Raw genomic sequence first — 26317 nt, 5'->3', positions numbered from 1 at the left:
TTAAGGTGCAGCCTATAGCACTAAAATAACTTTAATCAGAATGTCTGAGATTTTCATGATATTGGCAGAGCTAAAACTAGGAAGATGTACTGGAGTACAAGGTTAAGAACAGGTTTTTGGAGTAAGAGAAAATTACATGAGAGTCCTTTCACAACCATTTAATTAAGTTTCTGACAATGAGCAAAAACTTTTCTGGTTGTCAGTTTCTCCATCAGTAAAACTGTGATGAATTATCAACTTCATAAAATTACTGTGAAAAACTAATGAAGCAGGCTCATACCTATAATCCCAACACTTTGCAAGGCCGAGGTAGGCAGGAGTTCCAGACCAGCCTGGCCAATATGATGAAACGCCATCTTTGCTAAAAATACAAAAATTAGCTGGGTGTGGTGGTGGGCGCCTGTAATCCTAGCTACTTGGGAGGCTGAGGCAGGAGAATCGCTTGAACCCGGGAGATGGAGGTTGCAGGGACCCAAGATCGCACATTGTAGCTAACAATATTAGGAAAATATCTTAAGGAGTGGCAAAACCATAGTAAGTAATCATGAAATAAGATATATACAATATTTTATTTAATCAACACTGAGCACGGCCCAAAATCATGTTTTCTTAAAATAAGTAATGATTATGATGAACATATCAAAATTTTCTTGACTGGGCAAAATTTTCTCGACATCTCAATATGCCTTGCCAGTATCATTATTTGTTGTGTGCATGAAATAGATAAGAGCATTCAGTGCTTTTATTTATTTATTTTTATGAGATGGAGTCTTGCTCTTGTCGCCTAGGCTGGAATGCAATGGCACAATCTTGGCTCAATGCAACCTCCACCTCCTGGGTTCAAGTGATTCTCCTGCCTCAGTCTCCTGAATAGCTGGGATTACAGGCGCCTGCCACCATGCCTGGCTAATTTTTATACTTTTAGTAGAGACAGGGTTTCGCCATGTTGGTCGGGCTGGTCTCGAACTCCTGACCACAGGTGATCTGCCCACCTCGGCCTCCCAAGGTGCTGGGATTACAGGTGCGTGCCACCACGCCAGGCCAGAAAAACTTAGTATTTCTAGGACATAAGTAAAATAGTAAGACTGCCAAGGATAGTAACAAAATCTAGCAACCAATATGTTTAAGATCAAGATATAGACTCACCCAGGCAAGGTGGCTCATGCCTGTAACCCCAGCACTTTGGGAGCCTGAGGCAGACGGATCACCTGCGGTCAGGGGCTCAAGACCAGCCTGGCCAACATGGCGAAACCCTGTCTCTACTAAAAATACAAAAATTAGCCAGGCATGGTGGCAGGCACCTGTAGTACCAGCTACTCAGGAGGCTGAGGCAGGAGAATGGCGTGAACCTGGGAGGTGAAGCTTGTGAACTGAGATCGCGCCACTGCACTCCAGCCTGGGTGACAGAGCGAGACTCCGTGTCAACAAAAAAAAAAAAGAAAAAAAAAGAAAAACATCCGGGCGCAGTGGCTCATGCCTGTAATCCCAGCACTTTGGGAGGCCGAGGCGAGTGGATCACGAGGTCAGGAGATCGAGACCATCCTGGCTAACACAGTGAAACCGCGTCTCTACTAAAGATACAAAAAAAATTAGCCAGGTGTGGTGGCAGGCACCTGTAGTACCAGCTACTTGGGAGGCTGAGGCAGGAGAATGGCAAGAACCCGGGAGGCAGAGCTTGCAATGAGCTGAGATCATGTCACTGCACTCCAGCCTGGGCGACAGAGGGAGACTCCATCTCAAAAAAAAAAAAAAAAAATTAGCCCAGTGTGGTGGTGCACACCTATAATCCCAGCTACTCCGGAGGCTGAGACAGGAATTACTTGAACCTGGGAGGTGGAGGTTGCAATGAGCCTAGAGCATACCACTCCAGCCTGAGTGATGGAGCAAGGCTGTCTCAAAAAAACCCAAAAAACAAAAGAAACAAAACAAAGGTACACACTCGAACTCATCACAACTGAATCTAACCCAGTAACTCCACTCCTAAGTATATTACCAAGAGAAATTAAAACATATGTTCACATAAAAACTTATACACAAATATTCATAGCAGCATTATGCATGATAGCTAAAACACAGAAATAACCCAAATGTCCACCAACTGATGAATGAATAAACAAAATGTGGTATATATACACAAAATGAAATATTTAGCAATAAAAAAAATAGAGTACTAATACATGCTACAACATGGATGAACCTTGAAAACATTATGCTAAGTGAAAGAAGCCAAGGCCGGGCGCGGTGGCTCAAGCCTGTAATCCCAGCACTTTGGGAGGCCGAGGCGGGCGGATCACGAGGTCAGGAGATCGAGACCATCCTGGCTAACACGGTGAAACCCCGTCTCTACTAAAAACACAAAAAGAAATTAGCCGGGCGTGGTGGCGGGCGCCTGTAGTCCCAGCTACTCCGGAGGCTGAGGCAGGAGAATGGCGTGAACCCGGGAGGCGGAGCTTGCAGTGAGCCGAGATCGCGCCACTGCACTCCAGTCTGGGCGACAGAGCGAGACTCCGTCTCAAAAAAAAAAAAAAAAGAAAGAAGCCAGTCATAAAAGAGCACATACTCTATGATTCTATTTATGTGAAATATCTAGAATAGTCAATTCTATAGAGGTGAAAAGTACATACGTTACTTGGGGCTGGAAGTGAACGTGAGAATGGGGCATGGCTGCCAATGGGCAAGAGGTGTTTCTTTGTTGGGTGATGAAAATGTTCGTAGGTTGTGGTGATGGTTGCACAATCCTGTGAATATACTAAAAATGAGCCAGGACCGGTGACTCACGCCTGTAATCCCAGCACTTTGGGAGGCCCAGGCAGGCGGATCACGAGGTCAGGAGATCGAAACCATCCTGGCCAACATGACGAAATCCCATCTCTAATAAAAATACAAAAATTAGCCGGGCGTGGTAGTGCACACCTGTAGTCCCAGCTACTCAGGAGGCTAAGGCTCAAAAAAACAAAAAACAGGCCAGGCACGGTGGCTCATGCCTGTAATCGCAGCACTTTGGGAGGCCGAGGCGGGCGGATCACAAGGTCAAGAGATCGAGACCATTCTGGCAAACATGGTGAAACCCCGTTTCTACTAAAAATACAAAAAATTAGCTGAGCATGGTGGCAGTCGCCTGTAGTCCCAGCTACTCGAGAGGCTGAGGCAGGAGAATGGTGTGAACCCTGGAGGCGGAGGTTGCAGTGAGCCGAGATCGTGCCACTGCACTCCAGCCCGGGCAACAGAGCCAGACTTTGTCTCAAAAAAAAAAAAAGAAAAATCAAATATTGGATAAGGATGTTCATCACAGTATTGCTTATAACACTGAAATTTTGGAAACAAATGTACATCAATAAGGTTAAATAAATTCTAGTAATTCTACTACAAATACCCTACGGAATCACCATAAAATCATTTTAAATGATGAAGACTTTACATTTACTTACATATAAAAGATGTTCATAACACACTGGTCAGTGAAAATAGGTTACAAAGCACTGTGGATAGTATGATCATAATTAAGTGCCTACTGACAAAACTACACATAGATAATTGTACAGAAATGTACAAAAAGATGGCTGGAAGGATATTCACCAAATTGTCAACAGTGAATCCATTTGGACAAATTTCAGTAAATTTTACTTTCTCTTATTAATTTTGCATTGTTTGACTATTTTTAATCAATTTTATATAGATAATTGTTACTTATTTTTCCCATCCTCAAAAAAAGTTTGCAAATTTAAGTTCTACAGATCTTTATCAAGTAAATGCTTTGAATTTTCCCATTACCCACACTGAAACTGTAATTTACATCAGCAGTCCTTTGTGCACAACCACTGTTCTCCTTCATGTCGTATTTATTCCGTACCCAAATGTTTATGGCAGCAAACACATTTTGTATTATTAAAAAATAAAAATAGGCCGGGCGCGGTGGCTCAAGCCTGTAATCCCAGCACTTTGGGAGGCCGAGGCGGGCGGATCACAAGGTCAGGAGATCGAGACCACAGTGAAACCCCGTCTCTACTAAAAATACAAAAAAAAAAAAATTAGCTGGGCGCGGTGGTGGGCGCCTGTAGTCCTAGCTACTCAGGAGGCTGAGGCAGGAGAATGGCGTGAACCCAGGAGGCGGAGCTTGCAGTGAGCCGAGATCGCGCCACTGCACTCCAGCCTAGGCAACAGCGTGAGACTCCGTCTCAAAAAAAAAAAAAATAAAAATAAAAAAAAAAAATAAAAATAGGCCAGGCGCGGTGGCTCAAGCCTGTAATCCCAGCACTTTGGGAGGCCGAGACGGGCGGATCACGAGGTCAGGAGATCGAGACCATCCTGGCTAACACGGTGAAACCCTGTCTCTACTAAAAATACAAAAAAACGGCCGGGCGCGGTGGCTCAAGCCTGTAATCCCAGCACTTTGGGAGGCCGAGATGGGTGGATCGCGACGTCAGGAGATCGAGACCATCCTGGCTAACACGGTGAAACCCCGTCTCTACTAAAAAATACAGAAAACTAGCCGGGCGCAGTGGCGGGCGCCTGTAGTCCCAACTACTCGGGAGGCTGAGGCAGGAGAATGGCGTGAACCCGGGAGGCGGAGCTTGCAGTGAGCTGAGATCTGGCCACTGCACTCCAGCCTGGGCGACAGAGCGAGACTCCGTCTCAAAAAAAAAAAAAAAAAAAAAAAAAAAAAAAAACTAGCCGGGCAAGGTGGCGGGCGCCTGTAGTCCCAGCTACTCGAGAGGCTGAGGCAGGAGAATGGCGTAAACCCAGGAGGTGGAGCTTGCAGTGAGCTGAGATCCGGCCACTGCACTCCAGCCTGGGCGACAGAGCGAGACTCCGTCTCAAACAAACAAACAAACAAAATAAATAAATAAATAAATAAAAATTTAAAAAATAAAAAGGCCAGGTTTGGTGGCTCATGTCTAATCCCAGTACTTTGGGAGGCCAAGGAGGGTGAATCACTTGAGGTCAAAAGTTTGAGAGAAGCCTGGCCAACATGGTGAAATCCTGTCTCTACTGAAAATACAAAAATTAACTGGGCGTGGTGGTGCACATCTGTAATCCCAGCTACTCAGGAGGCTGAGGCAGGAGAATCGCTTGAACTCTGGAGGCAGAGATTGCAATGAGCCAAGATCATGCCACTGCACTCTAGCCTGGGAGATAGAGGAAGACTCTGTCTCAAACCAAAAAACAAAAACAAAAACAGAGGTGGTTCCTGCCCTATAGGCAGTTAAGATCTAAAACACTGACATATCTGAAGTGGTTCAAGAGGTACAAAGAATAGTTAATACACATGAACTTAATTTGTTCATATGTATTTGTATATCTATAAATCTACATCACAATAAATTCAGTAGTTATAATCATCCTACTTCTAAAAGCAGAAGTCAAGAAATTCCACTAAATTAACAGTCAGTTCAGACCAAGATAGTTTAATTTTCTACTTTCATTTTAAACTAGAAGATTAAAGTAAGGAAGTTCATCCACACACACAACCATATCATTGATAAAACCAAAGGTTCAGTAGCAATGTTAAAAAGTGTTAACAAAGGGTGCTTTTATGGGCTTTACCAGTATTTGTAACGTATTGCTTCATGAACTTGGATACAGGTAAAAGATCATCTATGGTCAGGTGCAGTGGCTCACGCCTGTAATCCCAGCACTTTGGGAGGCCGAGGCGGACGATCACCTGAGGTCAGGGGTTTGAGACCAGCCGGGCCAACATGGTGAAACCCTGTCTCTACTGAAAATATAAAAATTACCTGCGCATGTTGGCAGGCGCCTGTAATCCCAGCTATTCAGGAGGCAGAGGTTGCAGTGAGCCGAGATCACGCCGCCACATGCCACTGCACTCCAGCCTGGGAGAAGAGCAAGACTCCATCTCAAAAAAAAAAAAAGAAGAGTCGCTTGAACCCAGGAGGTGGAGGTTGCAGTGAGCCAAGATTGCACCACTGCATTCCAGCCTGGGTAAGAGAGCGGGACTCCATCTCAAAAAAAGAAAAAAAAAAAAAAAGATTACTATATTATCGTATATATTGCTTAGATGTCTTGAATTACCTCATAAACATTTTTGAAGTGTTGGGGTTTTTGAGGGGAGGATGAGATGGGTGACAGGAATTAGCTGACAGTAAGAAAAGTAAAACAGTGCTTTTAATAAAACCAGAGTCTAAGGCCAGGCACAGTGGCTCACATTTGTAATCTCAGCATTCTGGGAGGCTGAGGCGAGTGGATCACTTGAGGTCAGGAGTTTGAGATCTTCCTGGCCAAAAAAGTGAAATCCCGTCTCTACTAAAATACAAAAATTAGCTGGGCGTGGTGGCAGGCGCCTGTACTCTCAGTTACTTGGGAAGCTGAGGCAGGAGAATTGCTTGAACTCAGGAAGTGGAGGTCGCAGTGAGCCGAGATTGCACCACTGCACTCTAACTTGGGCGACAGAGCAAGACTCCCTCTCAAAACAAAAAACAAAACGGGGTCTAGAAAGGTAGGGGAAAAAAATGTTTTTTTTAATTTATAGAAAACAGAACAACTCTCAAGAAAACAGGAGAGGCCGGGTGTGGTGGCTCACAACTGTAATCCCAACACTTTGAGAGACTAAAGTTGGAGGATCACTTGAGCCCAGGAGTTTGAGGCTGCAGTGAGCCATGTACACACTCTTAAAAAAAAATGTATTTTAATAAATAATCTAATAACATCTAACACAGTACCCACAAGACTATAATGTAAATCAAAATATTTATGGCCCTATTACTTCATACATTTGTCTGCAACTCTCAGGAATAGGTGAGTGAAAACTGGTCTCCTCTGAAGTGCACTAAGTAAAGCTATAGCATAAAAGCAACTGGAGCAGAGGAGCACACTAAGAAGGCAGCAATTGGCCGGGCGCGGTGGCTCAAGCCTGTAATCCCAGCACTTTGGGAGGCCGAGGCGGGCGGATCATGAGGTCACGAGATCGAGACCATCCTGGCTAACATGGTGAAACCCCGTCTCTACTAAAAAAAAAAAATACAAAAAAACTAGCCGGGCGTGGTAGCGGGCGCCTGTAGTCCCAGCTACTCGGGAGGCTGAGGCAGGAGAATGGCGTGAACCCAGAAGGCTGAGAGCCGGCCACTGCACTCCAGCCTGGGTGACAAAGTGAGACTCCGTCTCAAAAAAAAAAAAAAGAAGGCAGCAATCTTATCTGTTTTTGTTTTTGTTTTTTTGAGACAGAGTCTCGCTCTGTCACCCAAGCTGGAGTACAGTGGCGTGATCTCGGCTCACTGCCAGTTCCATCTCCCAGGTTCAAGCGTTTCTCTTTCCTCAGTCTCCTGAGTAGCTGGGATTACAGGCGCACACCACCATGCCTGGCTAATTTTTGTATTTTTAGTAGAGATGGGGTTTCACTATGTTAGCCAGGCTGGTCTCGAACTCCTGACCTTGTGATCCGCCGGCCTCGGTTTCACTATGTTGGCCAGGATGGTCTCGATCTCCTGACCTGTGATCCACCCATCTCGGCCTCCCCAAGTGCTGGGATTACAGACGTGAGCCACAGCACACGGCTCTTTTTTTTTTTTTTTTTTTTGAGACAAAGTCTGTCACCCAGGCTGGAGTGCAGTGGCGCAATCTTGGCTCACTGCAAGCCCTGCCTCCCAGGTTCACGTCATTCTCCTGCCTCAGCCTCCCGAGTAGCTGGGACTACAGGCACCCACCACCACACTCGGCTAATTTTTTGTATTTTTAGTAGAGACGGGGTTTCACCATGTTAGCCAGATGGTCTCGATCTCCTGATCTTGTGGTCCACCTGCCTCGGCCTCCCAAAGTACTGGATTACAGGTGTGAGTCACCACGCCCAGCTTTTTTTTTTTTTGAGACAGAGTCTTACTGTGTTGCCCAGGCTGGAGTGCAGTGGCGCGATCTGGGCTCACTGCAACCTCCACTTCCCAGGTTCAGGTGATTCTCCCGCCTCAGCCTCCGGAGTAGCTGGGACTACAGCCGTGAGCCAGCACACCCAGCTAATATTTGTATTTTTAGTAGAGACAGGGTTTCACTATGTTAGCCAGGCTGGTCTCGAACTCCTGACCTTGTGATCCGCCGGCCTCGGTCTCCCAAAGTGCAGGGATTATAGATGTGAGCCACCGCGCCCAGCTACACCTGGCTTTTTTTTTTTTTTTTTTTTTTTGTAGTTTTAGTAGAGATGGGGTTTCACCGTGTTAGCTAGGATGGTCTTGATCTCCTGACCTTGTGATCTGCCCGCCTCGGCCTCCCAGAGTGCTGGGATTACAGGCGTGAGCCACTGCACCCAGCCTAGCAGCAGCCTTACCTGTTTCAAAGGCTCCAAGAAGCTAGGGCATTGGCACATAATAAATGTTCAATAAATTTTGCTAAATCTGTCTAAGAATGAAGTACCAAAAATTGGAACTCATTTTTACTTTTACACTTTTCTCATTCTTGAGCCTGCTGGGAGTAATTATATTACTAAGTATACTGGTGTTCAGCAAATGCCTATGTAAATTAACTGAACCATAATATAACTGAATTTCTTAAAGAGCACTTAAGAAAGCTAGATAAGAAGCCTTAAAATGTGATAACACCAGATACTCTTTTATGTTTTTTAATATGACAAGACAGAAGATACAAATATTCTTTTGTTTTCTGAGATGGAGTTTTGGTCTATCGCCTAGGCTGGAGTACAGTGGTGTTGTCTCAACTCACTGCAAATTCCACCTCGCAGGTTCAAGCGATTCTCCTGTCTCAGCCTTGGGAGTAGCTGGGATTAAAGGTGCGCACCACCAAGTCCATCTACTTTTGTATTTTCAGTTGAGACGCGGTTTCATCATGTTGGCCAGGCTGGTCTCGAACTCCTGGTCTCAAGTGATTTACCCACCTCAGCCTCCCAAAGCGCTGGGATTACAGGCATGAACCACTGCGCCTGGCCAGAAAATACAGATATTCTTTCAAAGGGACACCAAACCAAAGAAACTTGTGCCCATAATCCCAGTTACTGGGGAGGCTGAGTTGGAGGATTGCTTGAGCCCAGGAGTTCAAGACTACTCTAAGCCACATAGAAAGACCTTATCTCCTGCCAGGCGCAGTGGCTCATGCCTGGCTCGACCTTCTTGCTTTCAAAGGCTAATTAAAGGCTGGGCGCGGTGGCTCACACCTGTAAATCCCAGCACTGAGAGACCAAGGCGGGAGGATCACTTGAGGTCAGGAGTTTGAGACTAGCCTGGCCAACATGATGAAACCCCGTCTCTACTAAAAATACAAAAATTAGCTGGGCGTGGTAGCCCACACCTGTAATCCCAGCTATTTGGGAAGCTGAGGCAAGCTAATCGCTTGAACCTGGAAGGTGGATGTTGCAGTGAACCAAGATCGCACCACTGTACTCCAGTCTGGGCAACAAGAGGAAAACTCTGTCTCAAAATTGAAAAAAAAAAAAGGAAATGCAGTCCGGGTGCGGTGGCTCACTCCTTTAATCCCACCACTTTGGGAGGCTAAGGCTAATAGATCACCTGAGGTCAGGAGTTCGAGACCAGCCTGAAAAACAGGAGACACTCCGTCCTACTAAAAATATAAAATTATCCAGGCGTGCTGGCACACGCCTATAATCCCAGCTACTCGGGAGGCTGAGACAGGAGAATGGCGTAAACCCGGGAGGCAGAGCTTGCAGTGAGCTGAGATCCGGCCACTGCACTCCAGCCTGGGCAACAGAGCGAGACTCCGTCTCAACAACAACAACAACAAAAAGCAAGACTCCATCTCAAAAAAGAGAAAAAATAAGAAAGAAAAGAAAAAAGAAAATTTAAATAGAGATGGGGGTTTCACTACGTTGCCAAGGTTGGTTTTGAACTTCTGGGCTAAACCAGTCTTTATACCTCGACCTCTGAAAGTGTTGGGATTACAGACTTGAGCCACTACCTGTCTAAATCTTTGTCTTGATCTAGGTATTTTATATTTTAAAACTCCTTCTAAGCCAGGCGCGGTGGCTCACGCCTGTAATCCCAGCACTTTGGGAGGTTGAGACGGGCGGATCACGAGGTCAGGAGTTCAAGACCTGCCTGATCAACATGGTGAAACCCCGTCTCTACTAAAAATACAAAAATTAGCCGGGCATGATGGCAGGCAATTGTAATCCTGACTACTCAGGAGGCTGAGGCAGGAGAATCACTTGAACCCAGGAGGCAGAGGTTGCAGTGAGCTGAGATGGTGCCACTGCATTCTAGCCTGGGCGACAGAGAGGCTTTGTCTCAAAAACAAACAAAAAAACCTCCTTCTAGCCCAGGCATGGTGGCTCACGCCTGTAAATCCCAGCACTTTGAGAGGCTGAGGTGGGCGGATCACCTTAGGTCAGGAGTTCGAGACCAGCCTGGCCAGCGTGGTGAAACCCCATCTCTACTAAAAATACAAAAAAATTAGCCAGGCGTGGTTGTGGGCACCTGTAATCCCAGCTACTTAGGACGGTGAGGCAGGAGAATTGCTTGAACTCGGGAGGCAGAGGTTGCAGTGAGCTGAGATCGTGCCACTGCACTCCAGCCTCTGTGACAAGAGCATGGCTCCATCTCAAAAAAACAAACAAAAAACTCCTTCTTCCAAGTGGTTAAATTATTATTTATTTTGTATATAGGTGAGAAGGAGAATTCATAGAAAATTAGATATGCACATCCAAACTTGTCAAACAAGTCATACTGCCCAATTTTCACAAGCCAGAGTCCCAAAAACACTAGAACAAAAGGACAAATCCAAATTACAGCATAGATTTGCAACCAACTCAAAGATACACTTAGAAAGTTTCTACAGAAACGTTTTTCAGGATAGCCATAAAAAAGAATGAAATCATATATTTTGCATCCATGTCTGGATGCAGCTGGAAGCCATTATCGTAAGTGAATAAATGGAGGAACAGAAAACAAAATACCGCATGTTCTCACTTGTAAGTGGGAGCTAAACACTGAGTATTCATGGACATAAAGATGGCAACAACAGACACTGGGGACTACTAGATAGGGGAGGGTTGAGGGTAAGGTTGGAAAAACTAACTGTTGGGTGCTATGCTCACGACCGGATCCGGGGAACAAGATCATCTGTATCCCAAACCTCAGGATCATGTAACAAACAAAATAAAAGTTGAAATTACTTTTAAAAAGGCCAGGCACAGTGGTTCACGTCTGTAATTCCAGCACTTTGGGAGTCTGAGGCTGGTGGATCATGAGGTTAAGAGATTGAGACCATCCTGGCCAACATGGTGAAACCCTGTTCTGCTAAAAATACAAAAATTAGCTGGGCCTGGTGGCGCCTGCGCCTGTAGTCCCAGCTACTCAGGAGGCTGAGGGAGAATCACTTAAACCCAGGAGGTGGAGACTACACTACAGCCTGGCAACAGAGCGAGACTCCATCTCAAAGAAAAAAAAAAGAAAGAAATTACTTTTAAAAAGTTTCTCAGTCTTCTAAGGGAAATAATTCTTACTTAAAGTCTAGCACAGTATTGACAATACAGTCATATCATGGTGTGGGCAAATACATTTTAAAGTAATCCTTTAGCATACCAGGCCCTGTATATTGCTAAATGTTAAAGAAAATGACAATACTGGCCGGGCGCGGTGGCTCAAGCCTGTAATCCCAGCACTTTGGGAGGCCGAGACGGGCGGATCATGAGGTCAGGAGATCGAGACCATCCTGGCTAACAAGGTGAAACCCCATCTCTACTAAAAATACAAAAAATTAGCCGGGCGTGGTGGCAGGCGCCTGTAGTCCCAGCTACTCAGGAGGCTGAGGCAGGAGAATGGCGTGAACCCGGGAGCTGGAGCTTGCAGTGAGCTGAGATCGCACCACTGCACTCCAGCCTGGGCCACAGAGCCAGACTCCGTCTCAAAAAAAAAAAAAAAAAGAAAATGACAATACTATTGTAACACTTTCTGTAGGAAATATGAAAAATAATGTGCTTGTTTTTCAATTAAATAGTAAAACAAAAAAACTCAACTATTATCCACTAATGTTGACAGACACCCAATAAGTAATTTAAAAAGCATTACATAATAAAGTTTTTCTACAGATGTTCATCTTACATTTTAAAACATTTTCAAAGCAAGTAATGAGCAGAACTAAATTATTAGCTGCACGTTTACTTTACAAAATGAAACAAAGGGAAAGGGAGATACAACAGATACTAAACTTTTCTGAAACAGAAGGCACTCTTGTTATTTAATTAAGAACTAAAATGGCCCCATTACACAAGGCAACGTGATTTAACAATGACGTCATTCATAAAGAGAAAGCCACTGGAATGAATAAATAGGAGCCATGGAAAAGGTCTGAAGACTGTCTTCTCATATTCCACTGATTTTCAAATCAATCAAAGCACTTAGATTTTTTTTTTTTTTTTTTTTTTTTTTTTTGAGACGGAATTTAGCTTTATTGCCCAGGCTGGAGTGCAGTGGTGCGATCTCAGCTCACGGCAACCTCCGCCTCCCAGGTTCAAGAAATTCTCCTGCCTCAGCCTCCCGACTAGCTGGGACTACAGGCGCATACTGACATGCCCGGCTAATTTTTTGTATTTTAGTAGAGACGGGGTTTCACCGTGTTGCCCAAGCTGGTCACGAACTCCTGAGCTCAGACAATTCGCCTGCCTTGGACTCCAAAACTGCTGGGATTATAAGCCTGAGCCACCTCGCCCGGCCCCCTCAAAGCACTTAGATTTTAAATGAGATCTTTCCTACTTAAACTGAAATAACCATTTAAAAAGCACCAAACGGGCCGGGCGCGGTGGCTCAAGCCTGTAATCCCAGCACTTTGGGAGGCCGAGACGGGTGGATCACGAGGTCAGGAGATCGAGACCATCCTGGCTAACACGGTAAACCCCGTCTCTACTAAGAAATACAAAAAACTAGCCGGGCGAGGTGGCGGGCGCCTGTAGTCCCAGCTACTGGGGAGGCTGAGGCCGGAGAATGGCGTGAACCCGGGAGGCGGAGCTTGCAGTGAGCTGAGATCCGGCCACTGCACTCCAGCCTGGGCTACAGAGCGAGACTCCGTCTCAAAAAAAAAAAAAAAAAAAAAAAAAAAGCACCAAACACCCTAAGAACCAAGTATATCTTTCTGTGCTGATATCTGTAGAAAATAAAATTTTTGGCCGTGCGCGGTGGCTCACGCCTGTAATCCCAGCACATTGGGAGGCCGAGGCGGGCAGATCACAAGGTCAGGAAATCGAGACCATCCTGGCGAACACGGTGAAACCCCGTCTCTACTAAAAATACAAAAAATTAGTCGGGCGTGGTGGAGGGCGCCTGTAGTCCCAGCTGCTCGGGAGGCGGAGGCAGGAGAATGGCGTGAGCCCGGAAGGCGGAGGTTGCAGTGAGCCAAGATCGCGCCACTGCACTCCAGCCTGGGCGACAGAGCGAGACTCCGTCTCAAAGAAAAAAAAAAAAAAAAAAAAAGAAAGAAAGAAAGAAAATAAAATTTTTAAATTAAAAAGAGAAACAAGTATAATACTAGGTAAAGACAAAAATACAGAAACATTCAATATTATATTTGATAAAATATCTTAAAATAGAAAATTATCTCATATGACCTTTTGCACAAAAATGATAACTGGTAAGACATTTAAATCATCTAAACCTACTTTTCATTAATGTCCAAATTTACTGGTCTAAAACACAACTTTTTAACAAATGAGATCTCAGCAATCTGACCCCAAGTTTAGTAACACCCTTGGCAAACCAACCCTGGTATCACATTCAACTTAACTTCTAACAGAAGACATTTTCCTGACCCCAATAAAACCCAGCAGATGTGAAATCGTTATTTTTAGTACCTGAAATTTGGTTCGTGAGTGAATTATACCCATCAAGGAAATATGTTCTATTCTCCTGCCAAAGCCCAGTCCTGCACACTTTATTAGACAGAACTCACAAGTAGTCATCCAAACTTAATCTTTAAAAGTCAACTCCCCCTCAACCTGTGGCAAGAGTTTCAGGATTCAGCAGTGGCTAAGAAAAACATCTGAGGCTTTAAATAAAAAATAAAATAAAATAGGCCGGGCATGGTGGCTCACGCCTGTAATCTCAGCACTTTGGGAGGTTGAGGTGGGTGGATCACTTGAGGTCAGGAGTTCAAGACCAGCCTAACCAATGTGGTGAAACCCTGTCTCTACTAAAAATACAAAAATTAGCCAGGCGTGGTGGCGCATGTCTGTAATCCCAGCTACTCGGGAGGCTGAGGCAGGAGAACTGCATGAACCCAGGAGATGGAGGCTGCAGTGAGCCAAGACCGCACCACTGCACTCCAACCTGGGTGACAAAGCAAGACTCCATCTTAAAATAAATAAATAAATAAAATAAAATAAAACAAAGCTCTGGGAGAATATGACTACAAAATGAAAGGAAAAGCTGCTGATAAAGAAAGAGGGGTGTCAAGAAAAAAAAAAAGCTCGGCCGGGCGCGGTGGCTCAAGCCTGTAATCCCAGCACTTTGGGAGGCCGAGACGGGTGGATCATGAGGTCAGGAGATCGAGACCATCCTGGCTAACACGGTGAAACCCCGTCTCTACTAAAAAAATACAAAAAAATAGCCGGGCGAGGTGGTGGGCGCCTGTAGTCCCAGCTACTTGGGAGGCTGAGGCAGGAGAATGGCGTGAACCCGGGAGGCGGAGCTTGCAGTGAGCTGAGATCCGGCCACTGCACTCCAGCCTGGGCGACAGAGCAAGACTCCGTCTCAAAAAAAAAAAAAAAAAAAAAAAAAAAGCTCATACCTGTAATCCCAGCATTTTGGGAGGCCAGGAGATCAAGACCATCCTGGCCAACATGGGGAAACCCAGTCTCTACTAAAAATACAAAAATCAGCAGCTGGGCACAGAGGCTCACGCCTATAATCCCAGCACTTTGGGAGGCCGAGGCAGGCAGATCACCTGAGGTCAGGAGTTCAAGACCAGCCTGGCCAACATGGTACAACTCTACTAAAAATACAAAAATTAGCCAGGTGTGGTGGTGAGCGTTACTCGGGAGGCTGAGGCAGGAGAATCGCTTGAACCCAGGAGGCAGAGGTTGCAGTGAGCTGAGACCACGCCATGGGACTCCACCCTGGGCAATAAGAACAAAACTCCGTCTCCAAAAAAAAAAGAAAAAAATCATTAAAAAAATAATAATAAATATAAACAGACTAAGTAAACACCATGGAAGCTGCAATCTCCCACAGTCATGTAATATATCTCATTTTGTACAGTGATATATACACATATCATATAACATTTCACATCCAATGTTCTTTCTACATCATACCATTAAGAAGTTGAACATATTGCAAAAAGGTTAAATTTTACAGTAAAATAACTATCAGAGAAGGGGGTAAAATGAGACACTTTTTTTTTTTTTTTTTTTTTTGCCAGGGACTCACCCTACCGCCCAAGCTGGAGTGCTGTGGCGTGATCATGGCTCACTGTGTCCACAATGTCCCAGGCTCAGGCGATCCTCCTACCTCAGCCTCCCAAGTAGCTGGGACTATAGGTGTGTGCTACCATGCTCAGGTAATTTTCGTATCTTTTGTAGAGATGGGGGAATCCCTATGTTGCCCAGGCTGGTCCTGAACTCCTGGGCTCAAAAGATTTGCCCGCCTTGGCCTTCCAAAATGCTGGGATTACAGGCATGAGCCACCATGCCTGGCCAAAACAAGATACTTTATAGCAGGAAGGCAAAAGCTGAAAAAGCAGTGAGCTTCTGGGAAGTAATTTTTTTATCTTTCATGAAGGATAAAGTCGTATAAACTAAAGGGGAAATACTACACAATTATTATTAGCCAGAAAGGAGGAAATTTGGATCTTCAAAAACCCCTATTAATGAAGCGAACAATCTCAGCTCTCACAAAACAGCCTGTCAATGCCTCATTATCTCATTAGTGAATGTCAAGCTCCTGTTACCTTACAGAAACACATGCATTTTCTTCAGCTCAAAGACCATCAGTAACTAGGTAGCACTAGCCTATGACATATTAAATGGTAGACTTCCCCAGAGCATGATTTATCTATGAGAACGCATCACATCTTTTCTCTAAAGCCTAAGTTATAAGCCTTTAAGAATTGCAAGGATCCAAATTATTAACAGGAATAATCCATTTTGCTTTGAAGAAAAGCAAAACTGGGTACTTCAATCTAAGAGCAAATAGAAAACAAACATGAGGCCCGGCGCAGTGGCTCACGCCTGTAATCCCAGCACTTTGGGAGGCCGAGGTGGGCAGATCATGAGGTCAGGAGATCGAGACCATCCTGGCGAACACAGTGAAATCCCGTGTCTACTAAAAATACAAAAAATTAGCCGGGCATGGTGGTGCGCACCTGTAGTCCCAGCTACTTGGAGGCTGAGGCAGGAGAATGGCGTGAACCCAGGAGGCGGAGCTTGCAGTGAGCCGAGATTGCACCACTGCACTCCAGCCTGGGCAACAAAGCCAGACTCCGTCTCAAAAAAAAAAAAAAAAAAAAAAAAAGAAAACAAACATGATGGTGTAGGTTGCCCAGAAGTGTCTAATTTTCTATGCTGTAGAGCTCAGTTTTTATAAAACTTTTCCCATTTCTACTCCCATAAATGTTTAGTTTATAAAACACCTGTCAGTTCTAGAGCATTAAATCGTAAAGCAAAAACATCTTTTCGAACACATTTTTAACAATCTAAAGAATTTTTCAAGTCCCTAGTTAAAACAGGTTACACCCTAGACTAGTAGAACTAGCCCCAGCTCTGTCTGTTATCTCATTAAGTGATTCTCTGTACCTCAATTTCCTCGTCTAGAAAATAAGGCAGTTGTACTGGATAAATTCAGTCCCTTCCAGCTCTAACTTTCAATTCTAAGATTTCAATTAACTAAGAAAATTACTGTCTTGTTAAAGCTCAACACGTAGTATTTCTTTTTTTTTTTTATTTTTTTATTTTTTTATTTTTTGAGACGGAGTCTCGCTCTGTCGCCCAGGCTGGAGTGCAGTGGCCGGATCTCAGCTCACTGCAAGCTCCACCTCCCGGGTTTACGCAATTCTCCTCCCTCAGTCTCCCGAGTAGCTGGGACTACAGGTGCCCGCCACCTCGCCTGGCTAGTTTTTGTATTTTTTAGTAGAGACGGGGTTTCACCGTGTTAGCCAGGATGGTCTCGATCTTTTGACCTCGTGATCCGCCCGTCTCGGCCTCCCAAAGTGCTGGGATTACAGGCTTGAGCCACCGCGCCCGGCCAACACGTAGTATTTCTAAACTCACCACAGAAATGTAAGAAAATCAGGGAACTCAAGCAGACTTTCCCCCCAGATTTACCAAAACTGCAAGAGGCAGGAAATATGGTCGCCTATTTGTTACCCTCACTTATGTAAGAATCAGTCTAAATGGAATGAGAACTTGGTAACAAAAGTAAACAATTTATAAACCCACATATATATGCCAAAAGAACTAGAAGTGGCCAGGTGCGGTGGCTCACGCCTGTAATCCCAGCACTTTGGGAAGCCAAGGCAGGTGGATCACGAAGTCAGGAGTTCGGGACCAGCCTGGCCAACATGATGAAACCCCACCTCTACTAAAAAAAATACAAAAAATTAGTAGGCATGGTGGCGTGCGCCTGTAACCCCAGCTACTCGGGAGGCTGAGGCAGGAGAATTGCTTGAACCCGGGAGGCAGAGGTTGCAGTGAGCCAAGATCATACCACTGCACTCCAGCCTGGGAGACAGGCAAGACTCAATCCCAAAAAAGAAAACGAAAAAAAAAAAAAAAGAAAGAACTAGAAGTTGCGTGATATTATTTGGTGACATTGAACTATTTTCCATATTTGTATAACTGTGCCAGAATATAAAAATGTGTGTATATCCTTTTACTGTGCTTTATTAAAGATCAGCTCCATACAACGGAATTTAAAATGTTACAGTCAGGCAGGTCGTGGTGGCTCACACCTATAATCCCAGCACTTTGGGAGGCCGAGGCGGGCAGATCACTTGAGGTCAGGAGTTCAAGACCAGACTGGCCAACACAGTGAAACCCCGTCTCTACTAAACATACAAAAATTAGGCAGGCATGGTGGCTCGCGCCTGTAATCCCAGCTACTTGGGAGGCTGAGGCAGCAGAATCACTGGAACCCACGACGCGGAGGTTGCAGTGAGCAGAGATTGCACCACTCCACTACAGCCTGGGCAACAGAGCAAGACTCAGTCTCAAAAACGAAAAAAAAAAAAAAGACACGGTCTACATAGACTTACACCTGCTTACTGTTTTAATTTCAAATTAATAGTGAAACATTTAGTTCAAAATGAAAGACCCTGAACACCATGGTCAACCGATTCAATATTCTTCCCAGATTATTTTTCCCTTCAATGCTCTCCTCATTCCTAACTCTTCTCAATCCCACATCCCCCACTCCATTCCAGACCCCAACTTACCCCACTCCCTTTCTCTCTCCTCCCTTCCTAACCATACACAGTACTTTCAAAGCAGACTAGGAAGTTAGACTGCTACCTAGGAAATACCAGAATCACCTAGGACACTCATATGTTAGTGTGAAGGGAAGCTATGGGATTTTGTTTTTAAGATAACTAGGAGTTAAAAAAAATTCAACCCTGATTAACCAGCATGCTCAGTGTGGGATATTCTGGTTAATACTAACCAGGGAACTTATTTTGTTGAAAAGCAACCCATTAGATCATTTTCCCTTCAATTAGGAGTTACAGTTCACAAGAAATATCTGATGATAATCTGTGTTCTACAAACGGGCAAAATTCATAATCAATTTTTTTTTTTTTTTTTGGAGATGGAGTCTTGCTCTGTCGCTCAGGCTGGAGTGCAGTGGCACGATCTTGGCTTACTGCAACCTCTGCCTCCCAGGTTGGAGAGATTCTCCTGCCTCAGCCTCCCAAGTAGCTGGGACTACAGGTTTGTGCCACCACGTCTGGCTAATTTTTGTATTTTTAGTAGAGACGGGGTTCACCATATTGGTCAGGCTGGTCTTGAACTCCTGACTTCATGATCCGTCCACCTCGGCCTCCCAAAGTGCTGGGACTATAGGTATGAGCCACCGCACCCAGCTCATAATCAAATTTTTTATTTTTATTTTCTGAGACAGGGTCTTGCTCTGTCAACCAGGCTGGAGTGCAATGATGTGATTTCAGCTCACTGTAGCCTCTGCCTCCCAGGTTCAAGTAATTCTTGGCCTCAGCTTCCTGAGTGGCTGGGACTACAGGTGCGCATCACCATGCCCGGCTAATTGTTTGTATTTTTAGTAGAGAAGGGGTTTTGCCATGTTGGCCATGCTGGTCATGAACTCCTGACCTCAGGTGATCGACCCATCTCGGCCTCTCAAAGTGCTGGGATTACAGGCATGAGCCACCGTGCTCAGCCGCCCGACTACATTTTGGTTTTTTTTTTTCAGAGTCTCACTCTGTAGCCCAGGCTGGAGTGCAGTGGTGCAATTTTGGCTCACTGCAACCTCTGCCTCCCGGATTCAAGCGATTCTCATGCCTTAGCCTCCCGAGTAGCTGGGACCATAGGCATGTACCACCATGCCTGGCCAATTTTTGTATTTTTTGTTGGACAGGGTTTCGCCATGTTGCCCAGTCTGGTCTTGAACTCCTGAACTCTACCCATCCACCTGCCTCGTCTTCCCAAAGTGCCTGAATTACAGGAGTGAGCCATCGTGCCCGGCCCATAATCAATTTTTATCCTATGGAGGAGTTGGCCTACAGGCCAAAGAAGGCCTTAGAGCTAAAAATGGTTTTACATTTTTAAAAGGGTGCGGAAAAAAACATACAAAAAAGAAAATGTGGCTAGGCGCAGGGGCTCGTACCTGTAATCCCAGCACTTTGGGAGGCTGAGGCAGGTGGATCACCTGAGGTCAGGAGTTTGAGACCAGCCTAGCCAACACAGCAAAACCTCGTCTCTACTACAAATACAAAAATTAGCTGGGCATGGTGGCGTTTGTCTGCAATCCCAGCTACTCAAGAAGCTGAGGCAGGAGAATCGCTTGAACCCGAGAGGCAGAGGTTGCAGTGAGCCGAGACTGCATCACTGCACTCCAGCCTGGGTAACAGAGCAAGCCTCTATCTCAAAAAAAAAAAAAAAGAAAACAGAAAAGAAAACGTGACCACATGAGGCCCACAAAGCCTAAAATATTTACTATCTGGCCCTTTACAGAAAAAGTTTGTCAACCCTTATTCTGCAGCACCAAAAACACTGAGTAGTACACAGACTCCAAAATATTGCCCAGAAGTGCTCCTTTCTCATCAAACTAACTGGAGAAGTTTCCTTTACTTCAGTTCCAAATTACTTAAGCAGAATCTCTATTTCTCAAATTTATTTGCCTATATGACTAGCCCTCAAGAAAGTGTTATCTCAAAAAGCTCTATTCCCTTATTTAGACTCAAGTTTCAGCTAAGATGCTAGGGTTGGTTCCCAATAAATGCAAAAGATCGGAAAGCTTACCTGGAGCATTTGCTATAGCCAACGGCAGGCCTTGAATTGGGTGCACCTGGATTCCTGAAGTACCCAATGCACTGAGGTTAATGGTCTGGAGGCCTGGCATGGAGGAGAGTTGAGCAGCATTCACAGTGACTGTGCCAGCAGGAATGGAAGCAGCTGAGGCAATGGGTGTAAGAGTGGTGCTGCTGCTGCTGGTCTGTCCCAAAGAAACACCCTGCATTGGGGCTAAGGTGATTGTCTGGGCTTGTGGGTTCTGAACTTGGAGGTTCTGCAGCTGTAGAGTCTGCCAACTGACCTGTCCGTTGGGCCCCACTGTTGGTGTCCGGATGATGATGGGACCAGAGTTTGGAACAGCCTGAAGCTGGAGGTTCTGGAGGGTTTCTTGGGAGATAGCTTGAGTTGTAAAGGTCTGCCCTGACAATGGTGCTGCTTGGAGGGCCTGGAGGGCCTGTCCCCCTTGAACTAGCTGAGGCTGGATAAGAATTTGTTGCTGCTGTGTCTGCTGGTTTTGCTCTCCTTCTTTTTGCTGACCTGCTTGCAGTGAGCCTCCAGATGTCTGGTTTTGCTGGATGTTCAGAGCATCAGACCCCTGTAGCCCACTGACCCTCTGGGGTGTCTGGCCTTGAGAGTTGGTCCCTGATGATCCACTGGTAGTAAAGTTCATAATTCCCATGTTGCTGGTGGTAGTAGTAGTTGAGTAGCTATTGGCATTGGTAAAAAAGGAGCTGGAACTGGCTTGTGATGACACCAAGCTGGCAGAACTGATGGTAGTCCCTGAGGTGACAGGCTGTGAGCCGCTCTCCTGGGACCCAGAGCTGCTGATGGTGACTGCCTGAGAGCTGGGAGTCAAGGTAGCTGCAGAAACGCTGTTGACAGGTAGCAAGGTGATGTTCCCATTCAGGGCCACTGGTACATTGGTCACATACTGAGTCTGTCCTGAGAGTACATTATTAGCCAGGCCTTGGAGGGGGACAGCCTGCTGGAGTAGATTTGGCATAGCAGCAATGATGTTGCCTCCACTTCCTCGATTTGTGATAATCTGTTGGTTTGCACCTGGTATGATCTGTATTTGACCAGAACCATCCTGCTGCACTTGGGCCCCAGTGGCAGCAAACTGCAGCTGTTGCCCATCAACGGTCTGGAACTGTGGGATTACTTGATACTGAATATTAGGCATCACTCCAGGTAGTCCTGTCAGAACTTGCTGGTTCTGTAAGTTGGGAGTGGCAGCCACAACATACTGCCCACCAGAGACTGTGCGATTCTTGGAAGACTCACTGCCATTGCTGCCATTGGTACTGCTGCCACTCTGTTCCTTTGAGGTAGGGGTAGCCCCAGAGGAGGAAGAGATGATCTGCCAGCCATTGGCACCCTGTGAAAGTTGTGTGGCTGTGAGGTCAAGCTCACCTGTTCCCCCTGACTGACTCGGGCCCTGGGAGTTGTTGCTGTTCTCATTGGGTGACTCAATTCTGCTGCAAGTTGCTGCCAGCAGAGCCAAAGGGGATGGCTGGGACTCCTGGCCAAAAATAAGGGAGAGGAAAGGAGTTAGTGACACCCAGCTGCCAGCCTAGGGGGCAGTATACAACAAATAAACAGCAACGTAGTGCAGACAAGGAGCAAAAAACAGAAACAAAAAGCTGACCTATCTGTATTGCTGAAACTCCTGTCTTTGGGGATCTCCATACTCTTACTTCTTATCTATAAAATGGTTTTGATAAGCTCCCTAAAAAGCTTTCTATGAAGAGTAAGGCAATTATCTAAGAATATTTACATCCTCTCAACATCTTCCCCACTCTATTATTATCACTTACCTGCCCTCCTCCTCCTCCACTGCTGCTGCTACTGCCTGTGCTGCTACTTCGAGCCTGTGAAAAGGCACCACCACCATTACCACTGCCCCCATTATTGCCACCAACTCCTTTTTCAATCTTCACCACAGCTGTCATTTCATCCATGGAGTGATCTTGGTCTAAAACAATTAAAAAACAAACAACTTAAACTTGAGGGAAGAAAAGAGATGAGGTAGGAAGGATAAAAGGAGGCTATGATGAAATAGCAATGACTAACAGGAAGGCGAAAGGCGCCAGTATAAAGAAAATGGATTGGAGGGCAGAGGGGAGCTGCAGGGCATGCAGGACATGAACTAGGCTCAATGGTGCCAAAAGTGGGCCTCAATTCTCCCTTACACAAAATTAACTAAGAAAACATTCAAAAAGTGCTTTGGGGATAGGAAATGTGAAGGATGGTAGTCATGCTGAAAGAGTTTCAAAATAAGAAAAAGTATCCTAAGGGAAAAAAGGACAAGTAAGGCAAAAAACAATATGTGGGTGGATGGAAAGATTGCTAAAATTAAGGTTAAAAGAGATGGAGAGGCCAGGCGCGGTGGTCATGCCTGTAATCCCAGTACTTTGAGACGCTGAGGCAGGAGGATCACCTGGGGTCAGGAGTTTGAGACCAGCCTGACCAACAAGGAGAAACCCCGTCCCCACTAAAAATACAAAATTAGCCGTGTGTGGTGGCGCATGCCTGTAATCCCAGCTACTCCCGGAGGCTGAGGCAGGAGAATCGCTTGAATCCGGGAGGTAGCAGTGAGCCGAGATCGCACCATTGCACTCCAGCCTGGGCGACAAGAGCGAAACTCCCTCTCAAAAAAAAAAGAGAGAGATAAACAAAAACCCAAGTATTAAAAGTAACAAGAGGAGAAGGGAAAAAGAAATAAAAAGTTTTAGTAGGAAAACATTTGTGAATACTACTAAGGAACTAAAGGGGTGTACTGGTTAGTAGTCAGGAGGTTTCGGGGCGGAGGGCGGGCCCTGAGGGAAAGGGCGGTTTCGGGGTGAGGGGCGTGGAAAGGGCGGGACGGTGGGGCGGGGGGAAGGGAAATCTACGGAAAGTGGGGGGAGGAGGGCGCCGGAGCAGGCGGCGACCAGAGGACGGACCAGACAAGCGGTTGGCCCGGGCGGGGCCTTCACTGCTCGGGCCGCCCCCGCGGCTCCAGCCCCCGGCGGGAGGAGCCTCAGGCGGGCGGCCGAGTAGTGGGGGGTAAGGCCCGTCCCCCGTGGCCGGGGCGGGCAGGGGGCGGGCGAGGCCACGCTGCCCCCTCCCCCGGGGCGGGCGGCCCATCCCCCTCCTCCTCGGAGGCCCAGCCACTGCCCCGTCTCCCTCCCTTCCCTCCGCCCCGGGCGGGACCTAGGCCGCCGCCGCCGCCTCCCGCCCGCCCCCCCTCACGGCGGGGATCGCCCGGTCGGCCCTCGCGCGCGCCCCCTCACTCGCCTCCCACCCCTAAGCTTGGAGTGGACTCATCCTTACCGCTCATGGTGGCAGCTGAGGGACAAGCTCAAGGGGGTCCTGTCCGGGGGGGTTGGGGGGGGCCGGGAAAAACGCGGACGCTGACGAGGCAAGCGAACCCGGACCGGACAGGGAGGGGGGGGTGAGGAGGAGGGAGCAGCGCGCCACCAGCCCAACCTATGCCCCGCCCCTTCTCTGCTGCCCCGCCCAATGAGGGAGGGGGAAAGGTGGGACTTGCAGAAGAAAGACGGTGAGGTTTTCCAATGGCAAGACTCGCTTGCTCTCTAAGGCGTGTAAGACTAAGTTGCGTGCCTGGTGTCCGCCCAAAAAGACAGCCCTCTCAGTGTTAAAAGCCAATGAAAGATGCAGGAAGTGAAGATGGGCGGGAGCTGGGGATTATTGGCTTGGAAGGAAACCAGTCAACCGGCAGGCGGGCTCCCTGAGACATTGGGATAGGGAAAGGTTTGATAGGAATGACAGAACAACGGCCAACTAGAATCCGGGATATGCTTGGGCAAAATCCTAGTGGGAGGAGAGGTAAGAAGTAGACAGGAATAGGATAGGCTGAAGCTGATTAAAACCAATCAGAAATCAGGCGGGCAGCCAGGAAAGTTATGATTGGATTAAGACTGAAAAAAGACAGGAAAGGACGCATATTGACGTGAATTAAAAGCCAATTAAACGCCAGATTAACTCTGAGGGCGGAAACTTGGAGTGGCAGAGGAGAATTGGCGGCTCCCTAAGTTATTCAATCCAATGAGGGAACGAAGTAAGCCTGGCACCGCCTCCTAGTTGGCCAATGGGCGTTACCGGAGCCGCCCATCATGAGGGAGGGAAGAGGGCTGTGCCAAGAGGAGACCGTCGCCATATTGGCCCACCTCAGGGGACGTTGTTACAGTCATTAGGTGGGACGCTTTAGTGAAGTCTTGCAGCTCAACAGGTGTCAGAGCCAAGGCATTCGGCGCGCAGTTCCGCATCAACACTAGGATTTGTTTGAGTCTTCATTTAACTGCCCCTATAAAGTACCTCTCAAATCTTACCCGTTTCCCGGGTGGGCGGACAGGCGGGCAGATACCTCAATGTCGCTGCAAGCCCTGCGAGTGCAGCCGGAACGGGATTTGGGGACAGCGCTCACCAAATAAGTTAATACTGAGCTGACCAATATGCAGAGTCTCCGTAAGATTCCAGAAAACGCCATTTTGTTAAGTTCCGCCAGACAAAGGCGCTAACCACTTACGACTGGTTAACTTTTCAAGCTTTGAGGCTAAAGTGCGGATAAGTCACTTCCATTTTTCCGAGTTAATAGTAAATACCGCCTATGCATAAAGCAAGATAGTTGAGCTCCTGCTTTTTGCAATCACGAAGGTTAAACTTTACTGCAGGCACCTGGATTTCTGGCCTCCTCTTTATCCGTGTTTTGGTGGAGCCGGCCTTGATAGCTTGTCAATGACACGATAAGGTCATGTCCTTCAGTATTTGTATCTTAAATGTTGTCGCTTGCTTGTATGTTCTTATGTTTTAAAATCTGAATTCTCCTATACTATTTTAAGCCCTTTGGAGTTAAGAACTGAGGCCTTGGCCGGGCGTGGTGGCTCAAGCCTGTAATCCCAGCACTTTGGGAGGCCGAGACGGGCGGATCACGAGGTCAGGAGTTCGAGACCATCCTGGCTAACACGGTGAAACCCCGTCTCTACTAAAAAATACAAAAAAAAAACTAGCCGGGCGAGGTGGCGGGCGCCTGTAGTCCCGGCTACTCGGGAGGCTGAGGCAGGAGAATGGCGTAAAAACCCGGGAGGCAGAGCTTGCTGAGATCCGTCCACTGCACTCCAGCCTGGGCGACACAGCGAGACTCCGTCTCAAAAAAAAAAAAAAAAAAAAAAAAAGAACTGAGGCCTCTGATGCTTTAGACAGGTAAAAAGGTGAAGTAATTGCTGACTGCCTACAGTGTTAGGTGCCTAAGTCAGGGAGGCAGTTGGTATTTCGTGTCATCCTTATCAGGAAGATGTTATTAAGTATTAGCTATATTATGTATTTTATAAGTGAAGACATTCAGGCTGAGAAGTGACTTACCCAAGGTCACAAAGCAAATGAGTCGTAAGTGTTAGATTCCAACCCAGAATAGTTCCACAAAAAGTTTTCTGTAGATTCTTCAGTGAATTAATGCTGCCAGGCGCAGTAGCTCAGGCCTGTAATCCCAGCACTATGAGAGGCCGAGGCGAGCGGGTTGCTTGAGCCCGGGGGTTCAAGACCAGTCATGGGCAACATGGTGAAACCCCGTCTCCACAAAAAAATAACAAAAATTAGCTAGACATGGTCATGTACGCCAGTAGTCCCAGCTACTCAGGAGCCTGGGGTGGAAGGATCGCTTGAGCCCAGGAGGTTGAGGCTGCAGTGAGCCCAAATCCTGCCACTGCGCTCCAGGCAGGAAAACAGAGAGAGACCTTGTCCCCAAAGTAAGTAAATATATAAATGCTTTTTAATGTTTACTGTCTAGCTCCTGAAAAAAAAAAAAAAATCCTACCCCTACTTCCAGGTCAGCTCAAATGGCGTCATCCTCTTATATACCTTTGTTATGAAATTTATCAGAAAGGGCCGGGCGTAGTGGCTCAAGGCTGTAATCCCAGCACTTTGGGAGGCCGAGATGGGCGGATCATGAGGTCAGGAGAT

General features: G+C 46.5%; 1 protein-coding gene across 6 annotated transcripts in view; it reads right to left on the bottom strand.

Annotated features, from left to right (window-relative positions):
* SP1 (Sp1 transcription factor) overlaps positions 1 to 23859 on the bottom strand; it is a 32210-nt gene extending 8351 nt beyond the window's left edge. Inside the window, exons 1-3 of one of the 6 annotated variants that reach the window (XM_015151801.3) lie at positions 23672 to 23859; positions 22174 to 22331; positions 20366 to 21734 (exon numbers count right to left, since the gene is read on the bottom strand). In XM_015151801.3, coding sequence (XP_015007287.1) covers positions 20366 to 21734; positions 22174 to 22331; positions 23672 to 23678 — 1534 coding nt within the window. In that variant the 5' untranslated portion in view covers positions 23679 to 23859. Of the gene's footprint in view, positions 1 to 20365; positions 21879 to 22173; positions 22332 to 22888; positions 23168 to 23671 lie in introns of those variants that run through there. The other 5 variants (NM_001266924.1, XM_077952559.1, XM_077952561.1 and 2 more) reach the window with 5 other exon arrangements.
* Between the last annotated feature and the right edge of the window lie 2458 nt (positions 23860 to 26317).

This window comes from Macaca mulatta, chromosome 11 (genome assembly GCF_049350105.2).
Source record: "Macaca mulatta isolate MMU2019108-1 chromosome 11, T2T-MMU8v2.0, whole genome shotgun sequence".
NCBI classification, from domain to species: domain Eukaryota; kingdom Metazoa; phylum Chordata; class Mammalia; order Primates; family Cercopithecidae; genus Macaca; species Macaca mulatta.
Note: the sequence above shows the minus strand (reverse complement) of the source record. Positions and strands in the feature narration are given on the sequence as shown.